Here is a 15,500-nt window from a genome sequence, read left to right as displayed (position 1 = left end):
GAAGGGAAGGATGGAGTTGTTCCTCTCTACCCACAAGGCGCACTGGAGATGATATAATTTCTCAGAGCTCTAAGGTAGTGCAGGGTGTTTTCATACATCATTCTTGAAGATCCAGAGAACTGCCAGCAGCAGGTGTTATGAAATCTGGGACGTGCCAACAGATGCAGAATATGACTCCTCCACTTCCAGCCACAGCTCATTCCCAGCACAGTGGAAATGGAAAAATGGGTGGAAGAAAGGAGGGAAGGGAGGAAGGAAGGATCACTGGACTATTAATGCTGCCACAGTTCTTATCTCCTCAATTCCCTATCAGTGCCAAACTGTACTGGATATGTGTCCTAAGCTGAATGCTGCTAAACAGGGAAGTTGTACATTTTATGATTTGGCATTTTATGAGGCCGAAGCTGCATTGGGGCAGCATAGCATCACAACACTGATCAGAATATTTTGATAGATTTTAAGCCTATGGAAGTTTAATGAACATGGTCACTGGACAAACTGATTCATGATGAGGTTTTCTGATCAAAAAATCTTAGGAATTTAGTATCAACTACCCTATCTCATTTCATTTGCCATGTAATTTTTTTTATTTTCTGGGAATTTTTACAAACTAATCAACCTAGGCTTGATTTTATCTCTCTTTTTAAGAGAAGGCAATTGAATTCTACTTCTCTTTTTTTCAAATGAACAAAAGAATTGTGAATAGACTGCCCTTACCCTCTCTTGAAAAAGATCACCAGTATGATGGGCACTGTCTCTAGATATCAGTGTTAATTATTAGGACCAGGTTCTTTTCTCAGCCCTGGCAATGTGCAAAAGACAATTGGTTTTAGAATTTTACTGGATACTCCATACTATACTGTTTGTGATGCTCCATCACAAAACTAGTCCCAGCATAGATTCTTGTGAAGATTCAGATGTGATTCTTCAAAGATGCATCTTGCACAAGAGCTTTTAGTGACTATTGTTTGAGGTGTGATAGGAAACCTCTGCAAACTGATGGTGGTCTCTAGCTAGGAGAAAACACTCTCCCTGCGGTTAATAGTCCTTCACTCGAACATTTGCTGCTTCTATTCTATTCCCCTTCCAGAAAAATGGGAAAAAACCAACAGTTCCCTTAGCTTCCCTTGGATGTGGTTTTCATCCTTTCTCCCAGACTGATTTTTGACTAGAAGCCAAAAGCTACACAAGGAGTCAATGATTCAGTGCTCATCTGAACCCGGAATTCTCCTGCCTTTCAGTACCACTCCAGCCACTAGACCACAACAGCATCTTATGCTGCCTCAGAAGAGAGTCATCCTTGTGGGAAAGGGAGGAAAATTCCTAGCAAAACTCCCTTGGACTTCTGACCTTCGGTAAAAATGAGGAAACAGCACTTCTGATTTTCAAGAGATTATCATTATCATTATGTTTCCCTTAAAGAAGACATGTCAAGCTTTCACAAATTAAACCCAAACAACCTCTGTGTAGTTTTTTTTAAAGTTCCTTGTTTTGCTAATAACTCCTTGATATATTCAGACAGATCCTGCATTAACAGAATGTTTATTTTTTGTTACTAGCCTTATGCATTTATGAATCTATTTTGGTATAAAAATAAAATTATAAAATGATAGTGGTCATATTGCTCTATTAATGATAGAGAATGGGCCAAAATCTCCAACAAATTGTGTTACAGCACATGGACTGTTAGCAGATGGTGGTTACTGAAGTTTGAGTTGGTTGACCCTCAGCTTTTGCCTCACAGTGAGTACCTGAATGAGAGTTCTTCTTAACTTCTGGTAAATCTCAGCCATACACTGCAGATATGTTTGGGAAAGGGAGGGCATTTATCACACTCCTTTCAAAGAAACTCCTCTTCTCTGATGTGTTTTGATATGGGTTGTGATTTTCAGATCAAAAAAGAACTTGCTTAAAAGCTAACAGAGGGTTTAGCAGAGGTTCAAAATGCTTCTTTGAATTCTATATTTTTGTGAAGATCTGCATGTTTGTTCTGTCTCTAAGGGATTACCTGTGTAGTTTATGCTTATCTTGTTATGATTATCTTGTTTAAACAACTTACAGAACTAATAACTATATGAGGAAAGAAAGAAATCTTTTTCTCCCTAGTGTCCCTGACTTTTTTTTTTTCGCTTTTAAACTGCATTTATGCATTTTCTGCATCCCTATCTTGTTCTGATTCTGCAAAACCTATTAATGCCAACGTTCTTGCAGACAGATGCTTTGCTGAATTAAATACATTCCTTCTATTTTAGCATGTAAAATTTGAGGAAAGGGTGTGGATAAATGAGTTTCCACAACTTACTCTACAACACTATGTTGCTCTGTGTAAGTTTCAGGCAAAGAAATGAGCAAGGAGAGGCTTTGTTTGCAGTCCTGTTTCATCTTCTTGTAAAGAAGACTAAAAATATAAATGATGCACACATTGATTTAAGCCAGAACCTGGCCATAACTCTGGGCCACTCTATGGCCCACGCTCTGCAAGCGCGAACACAGGAGCTTATCATGGTGTACAAAGACAATCTCACAAGAAGTAATGGAAGTCAGAGACTGCTGGGATGAGTCTAAGCACATGTTTAAGGGTTTTCAGGATCAAACATAAATGCTGATTTACTGACTAGGCAATCTTCAGTACCACCTACTTAGGTTAAGAGTTCGTGATTTTTCTGTAATGTCTCCTGTGTTTGGCCATTGTTCTATGTGACAATGAAGAAATACAAAATGTCAGTGAGGGCAAAGCTGCCAGATCACAAATACCAAAGGTTCAGAGCTTTCACTGGGAATGCAGTGCAACATAGTTTTTGAGATATTGTACAGACAGTCTTAGCTCACCAAAGAAACAGCAACACACAGGTCAACTTACGTTCATTTGGGTTTTGTTATGAGAAATGGAAATACTTATTTTTCAAATATTCTACTTTCTGTCTTTATATTCTCACAGAGCTATTGCAGCATAGTGTTTGTGCCTATAGTGAGCACTAGAAGTTATAGCATAATGTATTTAATAATAGTACTTAAATAATGAATGCGGCTAAATATAAACAATATTATCAAAATATAAACAATACTAATGTCATATAAACACAGCCTTCTAATGTACTTGTATTCAACATAGCCCAAAATAATTTTAAAAATACTATTGTGTTATTCTGTATGGATTCTTCAGTGTGCTCTTTCCCTGTGTACTTATTATATTTATTTTGTCTTTAGCCAAAGGGAATACTGGCAGTCTTGGTAGTCAGCATTTCTCTCATTTCTGTAGTAGCCAGACCCTCTGGGAGAGATGAGACTTGCATTTTGTGGTAATGACAATGCCTCAGCCTACAACATCAGTGCTGGTGTCCTCAGGAACGTCTGCTTTGTGGATGCCCTCAACTTAGTCCCTCATGTCTTCCTGCTGTTTATCACCTTCCCAATTTTGTTCATTGGTGAGTTGTTCCATGGAATTCTGCCATTCCACAAACACTCGAGCATGTGTTTATACTCAGTCATGTTTGCATGGGCTTGGTGAAACCATTGGATGCTTTGTATTTATGAATTCAGAAAAAAGAGAGGAAGAATGGCTTCACCCAGAGGATGTGAGGCCAACCCCCTGAAATGTGGGAATTTTAGATATAGATCTGAACTAATTAGCATGAAGAGATGTATGAGAACCAGCAAGATCAGATCCAAATTTGCTGTGGAACTTCTCTCTGCAGAAGTTTTCTTCAGATTTGAAATTGGCAATTGCAACCTTTGTTATTCTTAGATATTAGAAGACTTAGGGCAGTGGGTCTGAATATCCTTGAAGTTACATGAATTACAGAGAATATCCAAAATGTTCAGATTGGATCTATGGCTAAAACAGGTGTAGGAAATATTTAATATAGAACAATTGCTTCTTTTGCCAACATTTCTAAACAAAAGTAGAGCAATAGAGATTTTTTTTTCCCCCAACAAAATAAAAGAATAAGAAATGATAAATCCCTCTTGAGGAATGGAGGAGAATGGAGGGGGTCTAACTCACAGTCTTGTAAAAAAACCCATCTAAGCTAGTAGTTTAATGATATTTTTTTCCTACAGTTGTCTTTTTATCCCAGTTAATTTGCAGTGGAGAAATAAATATAAATTAATACTTTTCCAGAGACGTCAAACAGTGGTGTTCTAACTGATTATAGGAGATTATGAGACTTGAATAACCATCAAAAGTATTAGTGAAAATAAATATTCTCCTGACAACTGCATGAGAAATGCCATGTCAGTTCTTCCATGTTACCTTCCTGGTATTGCATGTGTAGATGGTGATGCATTTCTTTCACAAGGAAGATTTGAATTTGAGGTTGTATTTGGACATGAGATTTAAGGGCTTTCATAATGCAAAAAGACTCCAAAGTGGTTGAATAAAATGCTACAGGAACCTGTGGGCTAAGACACTCTGTACCTAACTGTGACATGATCCAGTGACTACAAAATAAATAAATAATTAAGCAAGAGAAAAAGAAACAAATTCTAACAAATTATAATGACTAGAAAGAAACCCCAGGATTATGGAAACTCTCTCCAGCAGTGCTGGATTTTTACCTCAGTGCTGGCTCTTCCTTTGAGGTGTGATGCAGGTTATCCTTGGAGCATAGGGCTTTTTGCAGAAGTGTTTGTTGGAAGTACAATGCAGGGTCTGAGAGATAATATTTTAGAACACTCTAACATTAAGTGCTGCTTCAATTTTTTTAGAGGTATTAGCCAATTAATTTTGAAATAGTATTGCAGCTGCTGAAAATTCCCTCAATTTCATAACAATGTTAGGAAAAAATATAGCATTTTAAATTGTATGCTATTTATGTAAGGATGTAATTATTTGTTTTCTATTTTGTATGCTAATTATCAGGACAAATAGTTGTTGAACAGAGCATTAGATGCCAACTGGAGTCCATGGTATAGACTGAGTCGGAGTCCAAGCCAGAAATTTGGTGATAAGCTGTGTTTGTGCAGATGTGTGGGCAAAGAAAAAATAAAAAGCATCTTGAGAGAGACAAAGACAGGAGCAAGGTCCAAGAAAACCACATTAGATTAGGAAAGTCTTAGAGAACTATAGAAAATGCTTGAGATAGCTATGGAGAAGAGAGAAAAATTTGTTGCAGAATTTTGTGTCTAAACCAAGGATAAAATGGTGAAATGCTGACAGTTTCCAAGAATCAATACACTTAGATTTTGGTTTATGTGTTTCTGAGTCCCCTGATGAGCCTCCAAGCACAATTAGGCACTGCATCCTTGTGTGGCAAAAGCACATCCTGGGTTTTAAACTGAGTTAGTTTTGTTTCCTTTTGTTGTGTTTCTTTACTTCCCCAAAATGTGCTGTTGTTTGGATTCTCTACAGGCTTTGGGAAGCCTGTCAGGGAATTCCAGGAGCTGCTTTACAGTAAGAGGGACTTTTGGGCCCACTGACTCAGGACAGCTCTGTACATGTGTGGGAAAAGACAGAGGCCGAGGCTCACCACAGAGAGCCAGCCTGTGGTCAGGACTCAGCTTCCCCAACCCTGTCACCTCCCTCAGATCCTCTTGCTGGGTTGCTGGCCTCAGAGAGGATCTTGCCTGTAAAGGGCAGGTGACATCTGAGGTGACGACAGAGAAATAGGCTTCACGTTGAATTTGTTGATTAATTTGAGTGCTGGCGCTGTGTTGGGAGCTCTGAGGGGCCAGGAATGGAGAGGCCTAGGAGGCTGGGCTGCACCTGAGAAAGAGAAGATGTGAAATCACTGTTCTGCTTCCACTCAGACTGTACTCCCAGCCAGGCCTGAAACAGATAATAAATGTTACTTTTTTCAAGTAAATGTATCTCTTTGAGGCCACATTTGAGGATGCAACTTTTGTATCAGTTGGAAATTTTTCCCATTCTTTCTGTGACTGTGAAAGACTTGAGGATGCCATTGCTTCGGCTCTGTCAGTCCCTGATGCCCGAGAGTGCCACTTGAGGTGGTTTCTTTTGTTCTTGTTTTCTTATCATTTTTCTTGGCCAGGAAGGACTTTTCTTTGATTCTAATTTGGAAAAACTGTTGTCTCATTGTCTTCAGGGTTTTGTTTAAATTATGGGCCAACTGAGACACTCCTGGATCATGTTTTTAGTAACAACAGCCCTATAGCCTGTAGGGGGTTTGTATTGATTGCATGTAAGTGTGGCCCAGAAAACTGATAAGCAGATCAGTGACTGACTTACTGTGAGATAACCTTTCTCTTTCCTTGCTATCATTTCCCAGGCTGGGGAAGCCAGAGCTCCAAAGTGCAAATTCACCACAATACTTGGCTGCACTTCCCTGGGCACAACCTGCGGTGGATCCTGACGTTCACACTGCTGTTCATGCACGTGTGTGAAATAGCAGAGGGGATTGTTTCTGACACGTAAGTGGCAGAGTTTGGTGGATAACCATGCTAATTGCATTTGTTAATGAAGAGTGTTAATGTCTGATGGGCTGGCTAGTAAGGCATGAGGAGGTTTTCCCCCAAAAAGTTTAATGAACTCTCTAGGTTTTAATGGGATGAAGGTGAAGCTGTTGTTAGCATTTATTCTTCTCTCAAGCTATAATGGCAAGCAAATATTGATCAAAGTTAAGCACTCATGAGGACAAAAATGTTTTTGTCTCGAGGAAATTCATGTTTGTCCTCTTTAATAGATTAGCAGAACACCTATGGTTTCACACAATGGTGAAAAAAGGCACAAAATTCACTAATTTGTACTGTATTTATTTTCAGACAAATGAAATCTCGCCACCTGCATCTCTTTCTACCAGCTATAATGGGATTTGTGGCTGCCACTGTATCTATAGTCTATTACCATAATATTGAAACATCCAACTTTCCAAAGTTACTGCTAGGTAAGTCTACGTCTGATATTTATTTTTCTTACAAATTTTTTTTTCTTATTTATTTATCTTACAAATCCCAGTATTTTAGCCAAACTCAGCTAGTGTAAGTTGAGGAGGATAGTAGAATGTGTGAGAATATTAAAAGAGAGGAATAACTCGCTGCTCTTGCAACTGGTAGTATCATAGGAGTTATTGCACCTTTCTTAAGGTACACACTCAAAACTTTTAAAATTATTACAAAAGAGAAAGTCTTGCATGCCTGTGTCATTTCTATCACAAGCTTTTAGGTATTTTTTAACAGTGTTGATAATTTTGAGGAAAAACTTGTCTGCATTCAAAAGGGCTGTTTCAAAAGGCTACTTTGAATAATGATCTGACCACAAACTCCTGTGCAGATGCTGTTCTTTCTCAACATCTTTTGCAGCTGATTCCAAGATTATTCCATCTGCTCTAAGTCAGGAGATGGTCGCACCAGATGTGGCAGAGTATTGTTCCATACAAGTATATTGTCCAAATTGCCTGTAGCTCAACCACCTGAAAAAGGCCCTGACAGATACCAGCCAGGATGCAGGCTAACACTAAATTCAAAAAACTCTTTTTCCAAATGAGTACATATCTGTATTCTCACTTGGGATACACCCTGCTTTTTTTAAGAGGCAATGTGACTTTTGTCAAGTTGTGTGCCTTTTCCTTCACTATGAGAACAAAGTTCCCCTTCAGATTAAGTCCTCTTCAGTGGACTTTTGTACCTGTGTGAAGATCTGCCATTGTGGATCTGTTTGAAGGGTTGTGGCCCAGGAAAGAAAAGTGGCTGGTGACATAGAGGATCACTGTGCCTTCACCGTATCAAGCCTATGCTAAAAGGCTTGCAGTTAAAGGCCAAGCTAAAAGGCTTGAAGCTAAAATGCTGCAGTTACACTTGTTTATTAATTAATTTTTAAATTATACACATGCACCTGTTTTACAGCCCTGTTCCTTTACTGGATAATGGCCTTTGTCACCAAAACCATCAAGCTTGTCAGATACTGCCAGGACGGGGTGCCTTTTTCTCAGCTGCGTTTCTGCATCACTGGAATCATGGTCATCCTCTATGGGCTGCTGATGGCCGTGGAGATCAATGTCATCCGAGTCAGGGTATGTAGCTTCTTCCTCAGGATCTAGAAAAATATCAGTGGCATCATGGGGGTTAAGATGGCTCCTTAGTCCCAGGAACTCTGGCTTGTGTCAAGTTTAGGCCAAGTTTAGCTTAGCCATAAAGGTTTGGCTAATTCTGTGGAAATCAGTGGTGATTTAAATCTCTTTAAAATGTATGTCCTTGACGTATCCCCTGAGCTTGGTGTGTGTGCGTGCCTGTGTGCATCTATCCACACAAAGTGCACATGTATTTGTGTAGATAGATGCATATTTGTGCACTTGAGGAGGATATAGGTGGATGCAATCTGTAAAATGTGTGCTGTGTTAGTGCTGATGAACTATTTATGTAGTGAATCTTTAAGTTAGTATATGTTCTTACCCATGAGAATTTAAAATAAAATTATTTCCCAATAATTCATTTTTACTGTTGTTCAGCTTGAGATAGATGGTACTGATAGGGTTCAAAACAGTATCCACATCTCATGTTGCTCAATTGTTTGCCAGTTATCTGTCAAAATGGAAATGCTCCTATTTCCACACAAATTGCAAATATAATTACCTTTGAAAGCAAATTTGAGACCGTGGTTGTCTCACATATAGTTTTTCCTAAAAAATTACTATCAATAAGGTAATTTCTGAACCCGTGTTTGTCTGTTTTCTCCTTTGCAGAAGTATGTGTTTTTTATGAACCCTCAGAAAGTAAAGCCTCCAGAGGATCTGCAGGATCTGGGGGTGAGGTTCCTGCAGCCATTTGTCAATTTGCTCTCAAAGGCAACTTATTGGTGGATGAACGCTCTCATTATTTCTGCTCACAAGAAACCTGTGGACTTGAAGGCCATTGGGAAGCTCCCAATTGCAATGAGAGCACTGACAAATTATGTCTGTCTCAAAGAAGCCTATGAGGAACAAAAGGTAATAACAGGTGTCCATGTCACTGTTCAGCCTTAGAAAACCAAAGTATCACTTTGTATTTCTTCAGCTTTCATGAAATCCTCGTTTTAGGAATTTTTAACTTAGGACTGTTTGTTCCAAGGTGAAACATTGGCATAGGAAGTTCCAATCTAATAGTTACTGTTTGGTTTTAAGTGAATTTATAGCAGGAGAGAGTTGCCAAACTGAGTGCAACTAGAAACTAAAACCACAACAGACTGATCACTTGCTAGATTTTAACAGTGAAAGATTTGTTTAAATCTTAGCTACTTTTGAAACTGGAAGACATTCTGTCCAGAGTTCCAGCTGGAAACACTCATCTTCACCTTTTTTATCTCCAGACAGAAAAATAGCCAAAACCACACATCAAGTATAGCCAAAACACTGGTGTTTTAGTGATTTAGTCACCAATCCCAAACACAGAACCATACGGGGTGCAATGAAGAAAATTAACTCCATCCCAGCCCGACCCAGTACAGAAAGCATGGTTGGGAAAACTCACTGGGTAGGGCAGGATTTTCCAGGGAAACATCTGGATGCATTTAGTCAGCTCTTTGCTCCCAGCAGCTAATGGAGCTGCACGCTCCTTTCTGTGCCTTCTGAGATGGAACAATTATCAGTAAAATTGTTTATATCTTAATAGATATAGGTTACTTCTCTTTCCTTCTGCAGTTGAGGATTACAGAGATCAGAGATCAAGATCCTTCTGCATTAGGCAGAAAGCTACTGAGTTTTTGGAACTGAGCTTTTCACAGCAGCCTGGGAGAGGTGCATCCCTTAGACCTGCTCCTTAAGGTGCCTGAACCCTACTTAAAGAGGCAAAAGAAGGATATGCACCTATGTAGCCCAAGGACCTGAGTCTGCCATTCTTGAAAGGCATGACAGCTGGGTGCCAGCATTTTTCTGTAGCTCATTCACATCTGTAGTTACTGTCTGTGCCTGCACAAAAATGCAGTTCAGATGCCAAAAGGCAAAGTAAATGTGTATTTCTCATGTGCATGAGCACAAACTTTCAGTGTGTATCTTCCCTCAGTGCATGTCGTGCACATATAGACACTTGCATAAATGTTATGTATGCAGTTACACTCACCTACATTTCTGATGCTGCCTTACAGATATTTGTGTTCTGTAGTTGTTTAAAGCCTTGAGATTACCACAGCCTCTAGCACGTTTGTGCTACTATTCAAAAACAGGCTGCAGCCTTGAAGTAAACTGGTACTTTGTAGATAAACTAAACCAAATAGTAGTAGAGCACGGTGCCAGCATTTTTCTGTAGCTCATTCACATCTGTAGTTACTGTCTGTGCCTGCACAAAAATGCAGTTCAGATGCCAAAAGGCAAAGTAAATGTGTATTTCTCATGTGCATGAGCACAAACTTTCAGTGTGTATCTTCCCTCAGTGCATGTCGTGCACATATAGACACTTGCATAAATGTTATGTATGCAGTTACACTCACCTACATTTCTGATGCTGCCTTACAGATATTTGTGTTCTGTAGTTGTTTAAAGCCTTGAGATTACCACAGCCTCTAGCACGTTTGTGCTACTATTCAAAAACAGGCTGCAGCCTTGAAGTAAACTGGTACTTTGTAGATAAAGTTAAAGTAAACCAAATAGTAGTAGAGCAAATGCAAGGAGCCAGGCAGTGGGACTCACTGCAGTTCATTCCTGTGGAGAAATGCATTGGCTTGTACCTGGGTGGGCCAGAAAGCAGCCACAGAATTAGGAAAATTCATCGGACTGGAGTGTGGTCTGCAGTATGGAGGAAGTGACATGCCACTGTCTCTGCTGCCAAGTGTGTATTTTACACTAATCTCGTGCTGGTGAGGAGAGCCTCACAGCCTCCTCTGGATTAAGTGGGGTTACCCCAGTCTGTGCCTGCAGATAGCTGATCTTGGCTGTGCTCCATGGCCCTGCAGAGAGAAAACTCCTGTTCCTTCCCAAACCTTTCTTCTCTCACCTTAATGAAAGATGCTGAAGACGACCTTGAATACTCTGTATTGTGAAATGCCTTTGAGATAGCTCACATGACATTGTCTTGCTATCTCTTCTGCATGCTATGAAAATGGAAATAATACTATCAATTCTCACACAATTCCATTTACATCCCTCACCCCAGATACAGGAAAAAAAAAAAAAAAAAAAAAAAAAAGTGATCCTCTTTTGGTTGTTGTTTGGCTGTTGTTTCACTTTCTACAGAAGCAGGCTAGATGTTTCACACCACATATCAGTGCATCATATATCACATATCCAAAAATAGAATTAGCACATTGATATTACATTTGTCTTACCCCACTAGCCTGAATTCTGTATAATTTGTCCTGATGGTCAATAGAACCTTTTCTTTTGGGCACTTAATAGAAAAATTAATTTTTAAAGTCAGGGACCATTAGTTTCCTATGTCAGCTATTCATGTGCCACTATGGTTCTTAGCTGTTAGGGCCAAGAAAAGGAGGAATGAAATTGTGCCAGCTATCAATCACAGGGACAGGGCATTGCCCTTCAGCACCAGGCTTATACTGCCAGCTCCAGAACGACAGGAACAGTCAGATTTCCATATTTACGGAGGCAAACCTTATGGGTGACTTGATTTGTCACAAAGCACTGTCTCACTGCCCTTTATTCCAACTGTGGAGTGCCCAAGGTAGAGAAAATTACGGGAATTTGAAAGGAAGTTGACAAAGACAAGGAAAACCAAATCAAGTGGCACAGCTGAGAACAGCAGCCCAGACTGGTTAATTAATACGGCAACATTCTATGCAAGCCCATAACACTCATCCTGTTACATGCTTCAGCTAAGATGAGGTCCTGATTAAAAAAAAAGAAGAAAACCCAGTGTTTAGCAATAAATTAGATAATTTAATAAATTTTTTTCCAATGAAAAGGAAACAGATTTCATGTAGTGATGGCCAATGTGTGAATTGCAGTAACAGTGAAAATGGCTATTAAATTGTTAGAGAAATAAGGACTAACCATTGCTGTTTAATAAATTTACTATTAATTGAATGCCCAGAACAATATAACAATTTTTTTCCCCCAAAAGATGGCAGCCATTTACCTCATAAACTAGCTTAGCTCCTCTCAAACTGTTAAAGTTATTAATCATTTATTGGAGGATGGTGATTAATCCTTTTAGGGCACTCAAACTCAAAACCCATTACACCATATATTCAGTCCCTTTTGTCTGGACAACTCACACGAGGCCCTTGTGCTCTTTCCCTCCTCAGAGGAAGCAGTTTCCTTCTCACTCCTTTTGAAATGGTAGCTCTAATTTTACCCCATGGTGCTTATTTCTTCTTCCTGAGCTCCTTGGCACTGGCCTGGCATCGTATCTGGCAGCCGCCTGATCCATCTGAACATTTTTGGCATCATGCATATAATGCATCTCACTGTGGAAATGGCACAAAAAGGAAGAACTGAGAAAAGAGGGGGGGAAAAAAGGCATGAGGCAGCCAGGCAGGTTATAGGCATGTTTACTTTTTCTTTGGTGAACTTGTTGGGGCAGGGGGTGATTGTTGCTTGGCTATGCTTAAAATGTCTCTGTGAATGCTCAAGAGAGCTTGGCTTGGCTTGCAGCTTGCAGGCATCTGTGCTACTTGAGAAATGACAGATGCTTGTTTAAAGTGTCAAAATCTACTGCTTGAAGTGCAGGGAAGCATGCTGCAGAGCATGGCTCTGGTCAGTAAAACTCTTCCTTTGTTAAACTGAAAGGACCTCAGGGATATCAGAACTCTTCTGATTACACAAAGACATATCTGCTGGTTGGTGTTTTAGCCAAGAGCTGTGATACTGTGTAAATTCACAGATCTGAAGGCTAGAAAGGACCCTTGGTTGATTTAATCTTACCTCCCATCCTGGTCTGCTGCTTTCATTTTTTGAGCACAGTTATCATTGATTGGTTGAAGTGTGTCATCCTGGAATGCATCCAAGAGATGGAAAAAATTCCAGACAAATTAAATTAAACAACATTCTTGTAATTGTCGTGTATTTTTCCTGCAATCAGAAGCTTTACAGCTTGTGAAACCAGGATTATCCATGTGAACAAAGGGCTGAAAGGTCAGACCTTTCCCTGAGCACACATGTGACAAGGGACAATGGCTGCCTGCCAGGATGATAATCTGTGCTTACATTCCTGTGTTCACAGGTTGAGGAAAGTGGTGGGATAGAGAGGTGAGAAACCACAATTACCAAGGGGAGGCGGAATTGGAATTTGCTGTGAAAAATGTCGGAAATCTGTCGATAATTACAGCAAGTTTACTGCATCACTGGGTACAAACCACCTTTCAGGAACCTTTTGGGTAACCAGACAGGAATAATGCCATATAAAGCCTGGGAGATTTCTCTTATTCCACTGGGTGCCTGTTTTTCTGTTTTTCAGAAAAAGGTGGAGGACCATCCCAACCGGAGTCCCTCCATTTGGTTGGCCATGTACAGTGCTTTTGGACGGCCAATACTGCTCAGCAGCACCTTCCGCTACCTGGCCGACCTGCTGGGCTTTGCTGGGCCACTCTGCATTTCTGGTATTGTCCAGGGCTTCCAGAATACAACCAATAATACAAACACCACAGAAAAGGTAACCTGACAATGTGCATTGAAAAGCTCTGGTAGTAGTTTTAGAGTCATATCAGGTATTTAAAGCTGGCTGCATGCTTTGATAGGTCTGTGGTCATCACTGTGTTATTTCATTGTTTCTCTCAAGCAAATTGAATATTTCTGTTGTGAGAGACAGTCAAGTTATAAACCTGAGCAGTGAGAGACTTGGGTAGGAATGGAACACAGGTCGTGGAGGCTCCTCCCAGCTCCCCAGCTGTCTGTCTTGATGGAGTCATCCCAGCAGTTCTGGGAATAAGGAGCCATTTTTTCTGCTCCTCTTCAACTGTGCCTATTTGTTTCAGGCAGGACACACACTTGTGATACCTCAGTGATGCATCCAGCCTGGGTATTTTGCTTAATTCCTGTCCATTTGTCAGTTTATACTTCACTGATAGTTTTGAGTTCTCTCAAATCTGTTTTTTATACTGGGAAGCTGACAGTAGCCAGTCCCTGTTTGTGGCTGATTGTATTGATTGCTGCTGTGATGAACTGTGTTGGCACGTATTAAGAAATTGAAAAGTATCCACTTTACTCAATGGTGTTCTTGATACCAGAGGTGCACAAGAGATGCCAGATCAGTGCTCCTTTCAAGTTTCACTGCGACTGGACTTTCAGGGATCACATCTAAATGCTGAGCAAGCCTCTGATACAGAACATTTTCTATCACAAGAAAAAGAATTTATGAGTAACTAATGAAATGATACAGGTAAAATTATTTTACTGACAGCAGAGAAGAAATGACAAAGACATTTTTCTGCATTTGTCTTGTGACAGAGAAACATCTCCATACAGTTTTTGGAGTGTTTTATCTCTGAATGAGCAGATAGGTATGTAATGGAATAGCATTTTCCTCTCCAGATAAAGTATTTGACTGTCATCACTATCCACATATCTTTTTCTTGGCTGCTCACTCCTGACATTAATTTTCTTCACTGATGGACTCAATTTAGCTTGAGACTTTCCTGCACTGAAGGAGAATTTAATTGTACAGCTTATTAAATAAAGCTTTTTATCATCCTTGAACCTGCACATGCAGGATTTGAGCCACAGAGTTACAAGGCAAAGTGCATGTTTTTGTGCCTTCAAAAATGTTGGGGTTTTTTGCATGGTGAGCAAACAAAGTATTTAAGCTTGAAAATAATTTCTGGATCTCAGATTTAGGAATCTGTACCTTGTCTGCTTCCTTTATCTTTTGTCCTGTTCAGTGTGGTGGCCTCAGTTGTGGCTTTTTAAAGAACACTGGCTAAAGAGAAGATTGAAATCATTGGAAACCTTGAAAACACTTGGCTTAGTGACAGTCATTGTTTCTCTTGGATTCATTTCAGAATGCATGTGCCTTTAATTTATGGATTTTGATAAACTTTCTCTTGGTTGTTCTTGCTATTAAACATTTCTCTTTTAAATTCTCCCTAGTTCCAATTAATGTGAATACATTTGATCTTATGTTTATTCTGCCTTAATTCCTGAGAACTCTATATGCATTGTAAAAAGCTATCAACAAATGTTATTTTCTTAATGATATCCCCACTATGAAAACAAGGGCAAGTTAGATGCAGCAATATATTAAAAGGGAAGTTTTCAAATATATTTATCTCACCATTCATGAACTTAAGCAACTCTTTTTTCAAGGAATCTTGGGGAGGTTGCTTTCTTTCTTATATTGCCCATATCCTTCATTTCAGAATCAGGCTGGATATTTCAGTAGGACAGGCTTTTTCCTTCTCTTTTTTCTTTTTTTTTTTTTCCCCTGTAAGAATTCCAGTACATCCTGCTTCCAGCTGGGTCGGAAATACCAAACGAACAGTCTTCCTTGGAGTATTTTGGTACATTTTTTTCCTCTTCTGCCTGAAACAGAGCAGAACAGTGAACACAAAAACTAGAAAATTAAAACAAAGGGCTTTAAAGAAGACTTTTTTTCTCTTGCATATTGAGGCATTTAAATTTCATTTTATGTGGAATACTGGCATGTATAGTCTAATGTTATTCAGAATTTATGGCTATCATAGACTA

The 15,500-nt window shown here is 39.5% G+C and overlaps 2 protein-coding genes across 30 annotated transcripts in view; both read left to right on the top strand.

The window, feature by feature from the left end:
• The window catches only part of PPFIBP1 (PPFIA binding protein 1), a 656,824-nt gene that overhangs the window by 215,735 nt on the left and 425,589 nt on the right, over nucleotides 1-15,500 (top strand). The window lies entirely within an intron of this gene.
• ABCC9 (ATP binding cassette subfamily C member 9) overlaps nucleotides 1-15,500 on the top strand; it is a 71,225-nt gene that overhangs the window by 5,065 nt on the left and 50,660 nt on the right. For 7 of the 13 annotated variants that reach the window (XM_041397103.1, XM_041397111.1, XM_041397100.1 and 4 more), the window contains 7 exons: nucleotides 1,676-1,743; nucleotides 3,260-3,425; nucleotides 6,228-6,369; nucleotides 6,721-6,842; nucleotides 7,801-7,967; nucleotides 8,637-8,879; nucleotides 13,276-13,470. In XM_041397103.1, the coding sequence (XP_041253037.1) occupies nucleotides 3,281-3,425; nucleotides 6,228-6,369; nucleotides 6,721-6,842; nucleotides 7,801-7,967; nucleotides 8,637-8,879; nucleotides 13,276-13,470 (1,014 nt within the window). In that variant the 5' untranslated portion in view covers nucleotides 1,676-1,743; nucleotides 3,260-3,280. Of the gene's footprint in view, nucleotides 1-1,675; nucleotides 1,744-3,207; nucleotides 3,426-6,227; nucleotides 6,370-6,720; nucleotides 6,843-7,800; nucleotides 7,968-8,636; nucleotides 8,880-13,275; nucleotides 13,471-15,500 lie in introns of all 13 variants that reach the window. The other 6 variants (XM_041397108.1, XM_041397107.1, XM_041397109.1 and 3 more) reach the window with 3 other exon arrangements.

This window comes from Onychostruthus taczanowskii, unplaced genomic scaffold, assembly GCF_017590055.1.
Source record: "Onychostruthus taczanowskii isolate IOZ18803 unplaced genomic scaffold, ASM1759005v1 scaffold136, whole genome shotgun sequence".
In the NCBI taxonomy this organism is placed as follows: Eukaryota; Metazoa; Chordata; class Aves; order Passeriformes; family Passeridae; genus Onychostruthus; species Onychostruthus taczanowskii.
This window is presented reverse-complemented; position numbering and strand designations above follow the sequence as displayed.